Source organism: Eublepharis macularius, chromosome 1 (genome assembly GCF_028583425.1).
Source record: "Eublepharis macularius isolate TG4126 chromosome 1, MPM_Emac_v1.0, whole genome shotgun sequence".
Lineage (NCBI taxonomy): Eukaryota > Metazoa > Chordata > Lepidosauria > Squamata > Eublepharidae > Eublepharis > Eublepharis macularius.
The window spans coordinates 28831199-28844929 of NC_072790.1; the positions used below are offsets into that span (position 1 = coordinate 28831199).

At 38.7% G+C, this 13731-nt stretch overlaps 1 protein-coding gene across 4 annotated transcripts in view; it reads right to left on the bottom strand.

The window, feature by feature from the left end:
- The window catches only part of ADARB1 (adenosine deaminase RNA specific B1), an 82091-nt gene that overhangs the window by 41648 nt on the left and 26712 nt on the right, over positions 1-13731 (bottom strand). For 3 of the 4 annotated variants that reach the window (XM_054978837.1, XM_054978828.1, XM_054978853.1), the window contains exons 3-4: positions 7696-8624; positions 1758-1872 (exon numbers count right to left, since the gene is read on the bottom strand). In XM_054978837.1, the coding sequence (XP_054834812.1) occupies positions 1758-1872; positions 7696-8624 (1044 nt within the window). Of the gene's footprint in view, positions 1-1757; positions 1873-7695; positions 8625-10516; positions 12936-13731 lie in introns of those variants that run through there. The other variant, XM_054978844.1, reaches the window with a different exon arrangement.

The window sequence follows — 13731 nt, forward strand, 5'->3', positions numbered from 1 at the left end:
TATCTGTCTATATAGAAACAAGTAAAGAGAACTGGATGCTTCCTTAAAACAAACATTCTTTGAGTGGTTCTCTCTGCCACTACACCAATATTACCCCATGCCAGTGCAGAACATCCTTCTGAATCTCCGGAACTAATCTAAGATTTCTGACATTGATCCCATTTATCTTGAAGATGGAGACATCTAGTGTGCATGCCTCAGATTAGTGCTGTACCTTTCTGCTCAGTTCTTCCTTTAGATAATGCAGCAGAATAAAGTGTGCATGTGCACAGAAAGATGGTGGGTTATATGACTGCACAGATGAACACAGAAAGAACGAGGGCATTAGTTACAGTTAAACAATCTCTTCTTTGTCATGTTCTTTGCGTAGGAAAACCAACGGTAAGAATTAAGAAGCTAACCTACCTGGAGATGATGTCACCATGAAAAAAGGGCACTGAGCACAGCTTGACCCAAGAGCGCATCCTTCCCGGCTCTTACAGCCAGGGCATACTGCTCCATGAAGGTGGATGGCTAAGCAGCTACTCTGCAGAGTTCTAGTAAGGGTACATCTCTGCTAAAAGCTGGGTATGTAGCTTTTGCCTTTGTCAAGCGTCTAACTGTTCCAGTTTACAATATCATTATAGGGAGCACCATGATCCAGCAATTGAGGAACTGAGAAAAGACCTTCTATGACTCCGTATCAGGAACATAAATTGGGGCCTTGTTTGAAAGATGCTGTTGTTGCCATATAGAAGGCCAGACATCCAATGAACATAGTGCCCTTTCCACATAAAGCAAAGGGTTTGGATAGTTGATGAACAGGATGAATTTGTGGTTAAGGTGAAATTTCAAGGTAGTCTTAGGAAGGAAGGCAACATGTGGGTGGAGAACAACATTTTTCTCAGTGAAAATGAAGAGATGTACGAGTGGACACAGAAAGTGCAAAGTTCACAATTCTTCATGCCAAAGTTATGAGCTACATACATGCAACCTCTGCCTGTTGGTGATAACAGGCAGAGGCTGTATGATTTTGCCATTGGTTCGGAGGGGAAGCTCATAAGTTGTGAAAAGCCAAGCTGCAAACTGCACAATGTATGGTGGAGGTGGGGAATGCCCTAATTATGTCTTTAAATAACAGTTTTATCAGATGTCGAGAAAAGAGAAAGAGCGACCCTTCATTTCTGTTTGAAATGCTGATAGGGCTGGTAGGTGAACTGGCTCCGATTCGGAAATACCGAAGCTTTCTGAATCAGGATGGATTTGAGTACTTTACTCGAATCGGATACCCGAAGCACACACCCCTAATTTAAAATAACAGTTTGAATGAAGAATGAAATCCTGCCCTCAAGTCATAGTTGACTCACAGTAAGAGACTAACAGAGGTGGTTTGCCATTTCCTGTCTCTACAATCCTGGTCTTTGTTGGAGATCTCCCATCCAATTACTAACCAAGGGCCAACCCTCCTTAACTTCTGAGATCTGACAAAATCAGGCTTTCCTGGGCTATCTAGGCAATAGTTTGAATACAGAAAGCTCAATGACAACGTACATGAATAGGCTGCAAAGGCAAACAGAGTTCTTTTATTAAACATCAAAACCAATTTGCACATTATTTTTCCAGTGATCAGTATACTATATTTTATGACATTTGGAGATTACCTATTCAGATGTGAATTCACTCCTTAAATTTCATGCATGAAGAATCTTAAAGAAAGAGAAGCTACACATAAGGAAACACAATACCAAATCAGTGGAGGGGGAGGACTTTTTTGTTACCTGTTGTCATGACAACTCCAGCAAGAACTTTTCTACGTGCATGGGGTGATGTAAAATTATCAGTCAAATCACTGAACTTATCTACCACCAAGCGTGCAACAGCATCAGCTAAAACCTGCAAAATCACAGAAATATTAAGACAATCCAACAACACGCTTCATATAAATGTTTAACTTTAAAAAAAATCTGTCTTTTACATTTTCAAAATTGATTTTAACCCCTGTGTAGTATTATTTTAATGTTTGCTAGAAGTTATCAGTTCTAATATTTCCAATCACTGCTAATTCAAAGAACTAAACTATCCAATTCAAAGAACTGAAAATATATGTAAGCCTCCTAAGGCACCACATCATGATACATTTTTTAAATTATAGTTTTGGGCACTCATCATGAAACAGAATTTCAAATACAAGGGGTGAAACGTCATGTACACCAGAAATAAATTCCATCAAGGCTTCTAGTCTAGTCCCACATAATTCCTTCCTCAGAAAGTGGGTGAGCGCACTTCTCAAATCAGTTATGGATCTAGTCTATGGTAGTTCCTTCTGACTGAGTTCTCAAAGGGTAAGTATGAATAGACTGATTTCCAGCCAGAAAGTGATCGTCAAGTGTTGGTCCACAGAGGTCAAGTTATCGTTTATTATCACTCAACACATCAGTGACTTGGACAGAAGAATAAGCAGTAGTCGTATCAAATCAAATGGTATCAAACTTGGAGGAACTACGAAGATTTCAGTAGACAGAATAAGAGTTTTTAATTATCTTAGTAAGTCAGAAAAACAAGCCAGTAACAATAAAAGGTAACTGAAAGTAGACATAGAAAAGACAAACAGATGCAGAAGCATAAACTTAACATTTGCCAAGTATTTTATCAGATAGAATTTTGATAGTAACGAGTCTATTATGTGCTGCTGGAGTATCAAAGTCCAACAATATGTCTGGGTACATCAAATGAAGAATCCCATCTATGATCTGGGTGACAATAATGCCAGTCAACCGGCAGGCATGCAAAACTGAGATGTTCCGCCAGGCATATGGTTGAGGCCGGATCACCAATCATATGGAAAGCCTCCCAATTGGCCTCCTGGCAGCGGGGGTATGTGATCATCTGCCCCCCATATGAGTTACAGCTTGATCATCTGGGCCCCCCATATGAGTTACCACCTGATCGAAAAGGCCTGTTCCCCCTCTTTTTGCCCACTCCGTTGTGTTTTACTGGCAGGGGGTGGTTGCAAGGCCACTGTCTAGGGGTGGTGTCAACGGGAATTCTGCTGTTTTATTGATGTTTTTAAATGTAAATTATGTTTTATTGTTGTAACTCGCTCTGAGCCTGTTTGCGGGGAGGGTGGGATAGAAGTCCAATTAATAAAATAATAAATAATAAAAAACAGCAGTTTTTCCCCAGCCAAGCTTGTTCCAACCAGCCTCTTAAGCCTGGCACCATCAGTTGTAAAAACATGGATATCCAACGATTGCTAGTCAATGTTATACATGTAGGAATATTCATATGGAATTCACATGTGACCTACAACTAGGAGGAGCCACCAAATTTAGCAAAACAACAAAGATGAAAGGAAGTAATAATATCAATTTTGAAAATGGAGTCACAGACAATCTTGCTGAGTTTAAGATTGCTTTTCTAAACACAGTTGAGTGCACTTAAATCCACTGATTTTGAAAAGATGAGCCACAACTGATCCTACTTCAAAGGTGGACACTTTATAACACCCTTTGTAACATCAATTTATAGCACTGTTACAGAGATAGAGAGATTTGTTCAGCATAGAAGACCCCCCATCAGATCTGTATCATGAGCAAGATAGCTGCAGCTAATCTTCATAGCTTTATGAAGCTATATTATTAGCACATCATTTTCATAAATAATGCAGGTGTCAAACTAAAACTGTAAGTCACTACTGTTTCTCTACTGTATTCTTCTACAATATTCATATTTAGCAACTGGATTGGAGTCCAGTAGCACCTTAAGAGACCAACAAGATTTTCAGGGTGTAAGCTTTCAAGAGTCAAAGCATCCTTCTTCAATCTGCCACTGGGCTCAAATCCTACTGTTCTACTGCAGACCAGCATGGCTAGCCACCTGAAACTGTATTTAGCAATCTGATGAAGAGAACTGTGGTTCTCGAAAGCTTATGCTACCGTAGTTGGTTAATCTTAAAGGTGCTACTGGACTCTTTTCTATTTAGCAATTGTTACTCCTAAAATGAAAAAGTAACCAAGTATCAAAGAAAACAATGGCAATTTAAAGAGAAGTTAAAGTGGTATAAAAACACTGGCAAGAACTGAGAAGACAACTTAAATGAATAGCTGAAGAAAGGAACCCATTAACTGAAAGTAAAGATTAAGGTGGGGGAGAGGCATCATAAAAAGCTCCATCTAGCATAAAGGCCGAACCAAAGGGGGGGGGAGCACAAACAGTCTTCAATGGAAAGCTAGAGGAAATACATATAAGGTCTGAATCTTGCGAGTAGATACAAGTCTGCTGATTGTATAACCACAGTGAAGCAACTGTAAATGAGCCTCGAACGTGCTCTCTTCTCCCAATCCCTCCTTTCGGAGCACCAATGCAATGTTACATCTGCAGCAAGAGTAACTGTAATTAATGCTATTCAGTGTTAAGATCTGGAATATCGTGTTAAAGGATTGTATCTGTTCTAGTCCAGGCTTCAACAGCATGACATTTGGTTATGAGGACATTTCTTTCTTACAAGAAAAAGGTTTCAGAATGCTCACCAACTGCTGATGTACAGCCTACAATTTAGCACTAGGATAAAATGTACGGCAAACGTCTAAGCAACAGAATAATTCAAGCGATAAACATCTTGGTGTTCAAATAACTATCTGCTTTCTACATTTAAATCAACAGGATATTTTTTCTGCTCTGAAGGAAGTTTTGTTGAATTTTCCCTGAACGCCAATCCTTCCTTAAAGCCGAAATAACAGTAACATACATGTCGTGGGATAATGATGATTTAAGTCTCATAGCTTAGCATGCATTTCCCACACATTCAGGCACTGAGTTTGGAAGAGGCAATGGAATAGGTGCAGTGATTAGCTTTAAAAAGGCCTTCTTTGTCTATCAGAAGATATAGGTTGAGTTTTAGGAAAACTCTCATTTATGAGAGTTTAGTAGGCAACCTATTCTTATTTATGAATAGGTTGCCTACTAAACTTGCACGCCAGATAAGGTTGACTTAAAAATTGCTAGGAGTTGTTTAGATCTAGGCTTTCCTCCTTCGGGACAGTTATACATTAGGACCTAGATAATCTTCAAAATCTCTTTCCATATGCTAATGCTGCATAAAAATACCTTCTTAATAAACACATTGCAATGTAATTATAGTTTAAATTTTCAGGAAGCTGAAGCCTCATTAAAAGTGATACAAAAAGCACTCACTTTAAGAATTGGGCCGTTGTCTGACTTCCCAACAATCTATGATAAATCTGGAATATTCTAAATTAACATTCTTGAAAGGATAAAAACAAACTGGTGTTAGTTTAAAAGCTTACCATACAAAAGGATGTTACAATATATTAGAGAAATGTATGTTAAGGCAAGATGAGCCATAACTTAGGGGGCTTTAAAATTATAAGGCAAATGATAAGTTTCATGAAGTCATTTCATGATAATTTTCAACCATTAATATTAACATTTTATAATGTTAAGTGCTCTTAATTTACAAAGTGCAATTGATATTTGTCACACCAGCTATATATGGCTTAGCACAGCCAGAGAAACAACATTACAATGGAATTAGGTTCATTCGCATTAACTGCAATTGAATCATGATTTTAAGTTTTCTTATATTGCATTTAGGCTTCATGGAGTTATATAAATGTACTGATCAGCACACATACTTCTTTCCAAACCTGTGGCTAATGGATGCACAAGAGTTGGAGGAAAAACCTATGGCCATGGTAAGTGGGTGACTTTTGCTGATAAAGCATGAGGTATCCTCAGTGGGTAGCAGCTAATCAGAGGGACATTGCCACTTGCTGCCTTCTGTAGTCTGTTTTAACAGAACTGGTCATTGTGGTCCTTCTAGCCAGATCAGCAAGCAACACTGCAGCAATGAGGCTTTACATTACCTGCCTCAGTCCTTTGAATTGTGACAAAGATCTAACAAGATAGTCAAAGAGCTAACAAGATAGCCAAGGCAATGCAAACTGTGCGTGTGCATTGCCACAGGGATCCATGCGTGCATTGCTGCATGGCTAGGGGTGTGCACATCAAAAATATTTGGATTAATTTCAGATACAGATTTGGGGAGGGCATGCCTTTCATTACTCTGTATTTTGGAGGCTCTCTTTATCATTTCGGGAGAGGAAGCTGGTCTCACCAAATAGCTGTTTGGCTGGTGTCCCTCTCTTTAAATTTTAATGGCCAATTATTTTCTAAACGAAGACCCAGCCTCTGAAATTGAAGGCCAGGTCTACCCCCATAGAAAATAATGGCACTTTAAATTTTAAAAGGACTAGTAAACTAGGTCTACTGCTCATAAAAAACAATGGAACTATTAATGTGTATGGACTGTACAAAGGCCAAGGCTCCTGCCCACAGGAAATAATAAGCCCATTATTTCCTAAAGGAGGAGGCGTGCAGGGGCCATTATTTCCTATAGGTGGTAGACCTAGCTTGGGAGGCCGGGTCTACCAGATCAGCCGTTAGGTAGCCTCTCCGGTCCATTAAATTTTAAAGTGATAGTGTTTCTTACCAGTAAACTTAGCTCCTGATTTAAGAATCCAGCTCTTCTCATTGGAAATAATGGTCCATTAAAATTTAAAGGGAGACACAAGTACTGGCAGACCACCTTTCTTTTTCTCTGTCTCAGCTCCTGGAACCCCAGCCCAAACTATTACTGAAATTCAAGTGGTTGGGGCCATGTCGGATATCCTAAAACCAACCCAAAGCAGCTAATTTGCAACTGGGGCTCAGGTATATTTGAGTGCATACCCCTATCTCTGGCCCCCTGATGGTGTGATCACATGAAGGCAAGTTACCCTGCACAAATAACAGAGCACTAATTTCTCCCATAAAATTTCATGGAGCCCTGCGTTTCTGTGAAACAAACTAGACCTCAGAATCACCAGTGGAAGGTTTGTGTTCCCCACAGACTGCGGAAGAAAGTAAAAGCTGAAGGGTGATTATGGTTGGATGGTGAGTTTTAAACTTACCACAAACTGTGTGGTGGTAAAGGGGGACAGCCGATATTCCCCCACCGTAACAGTATACCTGAGTACAACCTTTCACCTTCTTCCATGGAAGCAAATGGCAACCTTTCTGCTGTACAAGTGAAAAGAGTACACTCAAGGGCACTGTTTGGTATACATGAAAAAATATGAGATGTGAAAAGAGTTGTGTTGGGTGGTTTACTGTCCAGCATTATGTGCAGTACAGCTAGCTCCATTAAAAGTAAAATGTCCTTAAGAGTGATGATGCCTAGAAAGGTCATCCCCAATCCTTGCCTACCTGCATTCAATTCTGGGTCTGATATTGCAAAGGTAACAGTGGCTGCTGTGCTGTTGGCATGCAATGACTCTGATATTACAATACCTCTACTCCTGTCCTGAGCAGCTGTTTGCCACCACTGCAAAAGCTAATTTAATAAGACCATGTATTAGTCTCAGCACAAACATACTTATTTCTTTATGAAATAAAAATACTCTTCCCTTTCACTGCTTTTCCGCAACAGCAAATATAAAATGCAAATAAAAGAATCAGTAGTATAATATCTAATCAGACAAACTGCATAGATCTGTTGAACAAGGAACATGAGAAACTCAATTACAACAAAAATGATACCCATGCACTGCTGTAAAATACCTGTGTATCTTTCTGTAGAGTTAAAAAAAAATCCAACCAAGCAAGCCATCTCTTTTACATAAAGGAAAAATAAAAACAGATGCTGTGTTTTCTCACCTGTGGCAGGTGTAACTGAAGTCCCTCACTAGGAATGGGCTGGTGAGATGGTGTTTGATCCAGCTTCATGTTAAACAAGGATGCAAGAGCTGATTGAGCTGCCCGAGCCTTTGCAAGTTTTTTGTTCCTTCCAGATCCTTCAAACGTTTGTCCATCCACCGACACGGCCATCACAAAATTCTTTGCGTGGCTTTCTCCACTTTCTGAAAGAAATTCGTATTTCAACCCCGGTCGGAGTTCATTCAGTATCATGACTGGGTTCTTCCCGCTTGTGGATGGATATGGTGATGGAGTGGGAAGAGATGACTGGATAATACTGCTAGTGACAGCAGACGACAGACTGTAGTCTGCACTGGAGCTGAAGGAACCATCACCATTAGAATCCAGGTAAAAGGAATGATCTGGCTGAACTGGATTTTCAAACCCATTAAAAAGTGTATCTGGGAAATCGGCCTGATCAGAGGTAAAATCCGTATTTAACGAAAGAGTTCTCCCCATTGCAAGATGCGCTTCAGAGGCATTAGGAAACTGAACAAAGGACCTCAGAGCTCTCTCAGCTGCATGAAGCTTTGCTTTCTTTTTGGTAGGGCCAGAACCTTCAAAAACTTGCCCATTCACTTCTACTGCCATCACAAATATAGGGGCATGTACTGGTCCTGTTTGGGAGAGAAGCTTGTATTGTAAGCCAGGCTTGATTTCATTCAGCTGCATCAGGGCGTTTTTGGGCAAGACAGGCCCTGGCATTTTCTTCCTCTTCTTCGGGCGGAACTTGGAGTGGCCATTGTTTCCCTCTTCCAGTAGTCTTTTTCTGCTGCCAGTGCCACCACCATTGGAGAGCTGATTCCCCTCCCCGGCACCTTGCACACTCCCATCTTTAGAGGAAATGTTGTCCATGTTGCGGTTCTCTTTAACATCAGTGCTGCCTGAACCTGTGGTGCCCAGAAAGAGTAACTTACAATGCCTTCGTTGCAGGACCTTGTAAATGTAAAATTTACAGATTCCTTTATCTATCTTTGTAACTGGTTAAGTGATGTGTGCTCAAATGTTAGTCTCTTTGTTAAACATATTGGAACATTAAAGCTATCATACATTAAGGCATTTGATATTGCTTATACGCTGTTCATATTTTTCATTGCGCTCTCAGAGTACCTAATAATATGCTAGATTACCACTCCCCCTTCTAAACTGGAAAAACAAATTCACTCTGCTGGAACCTCCATCCTTACTCAGTACCTGGTTAGCCTTAAGCATTAGAATCCATAATGCTTTCTAAGATTACTGACATACTTCAAAGCAGATACATATTCATCTATATCCTGAGATAAAACGCTTTTCACTTGCAGAAAATGAGCCACAGCTATCCAAGAGCATTCTACAGAGAAAAAGATACTAAGTTCTCTAAGAACTGCTTCACAGTTTATGGGCCCCAAAGTTCCCAAAGTGTTCACCACAGTAAATTCACAAGAGTGAATGGAAGAAACAAATGCCTAAACATCAAGAGGTCAATACTGATATAGCCCTGCTACCATGTAAGATGTGAAGCTATTCTAAGTAAAGGATACTCTCTATGCAAATTTGATAGACTCTAGACTTAGTCATACCTCAGCTGTACTACCTGATTGTCCAATTCCATTGGAATTCAACTAGTCTTTATACTGAATTTAAAAGCAACTAGTTGCTATCTATACTTTCTAAGTCCATACTAGAAGGGTCAAATGGGCTTGGAGATTATCCCTGCCAATAGCAGAGATCTCCTTCACTGCAGGAAAATCATGTGGTCTGAAACTGCTCCCTACACCACTGCAAGACAGAGCTGCATATGCAAGCTCCCCTAACATCGCTGGTGAACAACCTTGGCTTCAACGCACAGGTGCTGGCTTTCAGCTTCCCGGAGCATGAAGTTTGATGTCCGAAAGAGGAAACCAATATCCTACCAACTGCTTCTCCTCAGCCTAGCAGAAGTTAGGCCTCTCCAAAACATTTGCAGGAGGGAGAGAGAGAGAAACATAGCTTAAAAACAGAAAGATGTTTTCTTTCAGCCAACCCTGCCCCCTCCTGATTGCTCCAGGGATGGAAATATGGTCAGTGGTTTAAGACAACCTATAACATCAAAACAACATTATTAGCCAAGGAGCAGTAACTGATTTAATATTACAAAAGATGACTAGTAGAAATAAGTTTTCTTAGAGATGAGAAACAAATGGTTATTGGAAATTATTTTGGATCAACAGACATACTCAGTAGACCCAACCTCACATTGCTCCGTATCTACTTCCAACTGCCATTCCAAGTAAAACGGACTCAAAAGCAGCAGAATTCTTTCAACCTACACAAATAAATATACTGATCTGTATACCACTGCAATGTCAAACTATTCCTCTGTGCAAAACATATCATTGCATTTTTTTTTTAGAATGAGGGTGCCAGATTTATGCAATGAAGCATACTTGTCCAAATTAAATTAGCAGGATAGAGGGAAAATACCCTGAAGACAGAAGTCAATCATGGGTTGGTACGATGTTAATTTGAATGAATGTATTTTCTGATTTTAACAAACTGTATATAATAGTGTTCTTTTGACTATTAAAACCCCAGTTTAATTGATTTTTTAAGAAATGCATTTTAGATATGATGAAAAACTATTGCTCCTCCTGAAGCAACGCAATGACAAATTCTATTTTGCTAAATACGTCCAAACTTGAAGTCAAATGCTTATAACATTTTCACAACATTAAAAAGACACCGACATTCTAAATTTGCTCTTCTGGCTGGTATATTTAAATTTGTCTTAAACCCAAACAATGAGAAGACATGCACACACCACTTCACCCAGTTGACAAAGTTGATGGAATGGTTATTAAATTTTCATTTATAACATCCTCCAGCAAAAGCTCGATAGGTTACTCCTTTCGGTGCTCAAAAAAACAGAAAATTAGAGGAGACTGGGTAGAAAGTTAACATACAGGTTAAAGAGGTAAACATTTGTGCAATAGTGGCAAGCGCAAAATGAATTCTTATACTTCTGAGAATTCCTTAGATACACTATTAAATCCAACTTTCAACTCAAGCTGAAATCTCTATAGTACAAACATTTTTGAGAGCAGTAAAATCTGTATAATAATGTATCAAGTATATATGTACATTTTTTGTCCCATTACACAGTGTGTCCCATACCCACTTTGCAGATTTTCAGCATTTTTCAAGCTAAGTAAAACCTGATCCCTGCTGTCACAGAAGGAAAACAAGACCAATTCCACAGATGTTGGTATGGCTTCTGGAGTATATTTGGTGGTTACCATGGCATCATGGAGCAAAGAAATACCTTCCTCTGATCACTGCAGCAATGTTATCATGCTTATTTAAGTTTATTTAATGTGTTTAATATGGTAAAAAGTGAACACATGAATATCAACACTCATGTTGCTCTTTACAAAAATAAAGGCAGGCCTACCAGCCCCCTCCCCGTTAACACCCCACATTAAGGCCATTTTTCTTTAAAAAGCATTTTCCATTGAACTGAGTATATGCTTCCTCTGCAGCACAAGAGCTAATCTTTATTGTTAAGGGGGGGGATATCCCTGCAAAAAGTTTACCACTCATTAAGCCAAGGCTCCCCTTTGTTATATGCCTATGTTTACCCAGGTATTGAAGTAGAATTGGGGCTACCAACACCATAAGGGTGAAAAATCACTCTGAAATTGTTACATTTTTATACATCTGGTATTTTAATACTCAGCTATTAAATTACTGTATAAACAGCACCATAGTGTTGCTTTGAATTAAATAATATCTTCAGCTGAGAAAAATCAACTTAGAAAAAAATATTGTTCACCGAATATTACAACCATATATTTGGATTTCACCTCTTTTATAGTATCAAGGATCTGCTAAACAAAACTGTCATCAGTTACAAAGATTTAAACCTCATTGGGATTTGGATATAACTACATGCAGCACTGACGGAGCTAAGGCATACATTACTGAGGCAGCAGGATAAATGCTTGAAAATCTACATATGCATTTTTATCTCATCTCTCCTTCCACCTCACGGTGGGGTCCATATCAATATAATTAACTTTATAGCTTAACTGTAGGAAAGAAAATAGGTGCACTAGCAGTTACCAGAAGTATCTCAGTGTCCTACCGGAAAAAATAATAGCAATCCAATAATCATAGAAGCATTCTCCAGATTCCCCCTGAAAGTATACGTACTACAGTAAGCCCTCTCTCCCAATAAGCCCTGTAATTCTGTTACATATATTAAGCAGACAGTATAATGATTTTCACAATTCAGAATCAGACTGTGAAAATATTATATAATTAAAAACATTTAAGATTCGGTAATTCAAGCCATTTACAGGGAAGAAGAAATGCTTTTGGTATCTCAGGAACAGTACATGAAAACCCACACCACATTGCCCCCAGCCAAAATCTCCACACAAATTCTCTTAAGGAGCTGGTTCTTTCAAGCTAAAACAAACACACAACCTTTTGGACGCAGTGCTTCTTTGCTCTCTCTGTACTGTCAAATCAAAGACAAAAAGAGCCATGATAGCTCTGTCCAAGACTAATACAAAAGGCCTACTGCACCACTGTTATGTACAGAACAAAATTTATTGGGCTATTTTGATTCAGGTTATTTTTTGTACCACAGATTCAGGGGAAGTGATTTTTGTGAATCTGTTATGTGGTTTGATTTCAAGATGAGCGGCCTCAGTTCTAAGTAGTAGCTTACAAATGTTCTGTTCCCTGTTTCTGAGGCCAACCTCTCAGGAAATAAATGATAATAGAGCCTTAAAACAAAAGCTGCCGAAAAGCCAAGATCTGTGAGGGTATTTTAATAACACAAAAGTGGAACAACAATCTGTTAGGTAACTACAGGCAACATTTAAAGTTGAGAATAGTATGAAAATTGTTTCCCTTTAGATAAAGTACAAACAACCTCCAGAAACTTTACACCAAATTATTTTGCTGGCATGTATAAATTACAACATGTTTAACGGACACAAAACTGTTAGACAGAACACACAAGGCAGGGAGCAATTATGTGGCTGAGATGAGTAAGATTCAGGTCCAGTAGCACCTTAAATACCAACCAGATCAAGAGACTAAGCTCTCTTTTTTCTTACTTGAGGATCAAGATGCAAATACATATGACATGTTCTAGAGTAGATATGCAAAGGCTCAGGGAGAAAATGGAAAAATTCAGGGAAATTAATGTTCCCCCATCCCACGATTTTTTTTTCAATTTCCTTGATGGAAAAATTAGGGAATTTGGGAGAGTACTGAAAGAGAAACAACCTCTGAAATCTTTTTTTCCCCTGTTAGAATAAGTGAAAGATTCTACTCACTCAAAACATATAGCGTTACCAAGTCCAAAGATACTTTTCAATGGAAAAATTGGCATGTTTGAAGGAACAATGAAAAAGACTCCAAGGAAATTTTTTTATTTTTCCCATCAAAGATGTTTCTTATTTAAATGTAAATAATTTTGGCAACAATTAATAAGCTATATAATATGTTAGATAAATTGTTAAGCAATTTAGAGTTTTCAGTGTTAAAGTTTAACTTGATTTCCAAATATGCTGGTTGTCCTACTTATTATGAATGCTAAGAGAGAGTTTCTGTCCAAATAATATATGTTCTTTTGTTTACTCCCCCCGCAAATTTCAACTTGTACTTTTTCCTACCTCTCAGATGGCAAATATATGTGCTAAAATAGTGTAGGGTGCAGCAGTTTGAAGTTTTCTCTATCAAGTATTGGGTATATTTACAATTCCACATAGAAAAAACAAAGGCATTTATTTTATTCTTAAAAAAATCTTTATTTTATTTATTTATTTCAAATTTCTATTCTGCCCTCCCCACAAGCAGGCTCAGGGCAGATAACAACATTTTAAAATACAATAAAAATTCATCTACATTAAAACAACAGTGTATTAATACACACTTAAAACAGGATGGTGTACAGCCTTCACAGGGAGCATTAAGATTTTATACACCCCGTTTTTCGGGCCGGCAGAGGCCCAGCCTCAG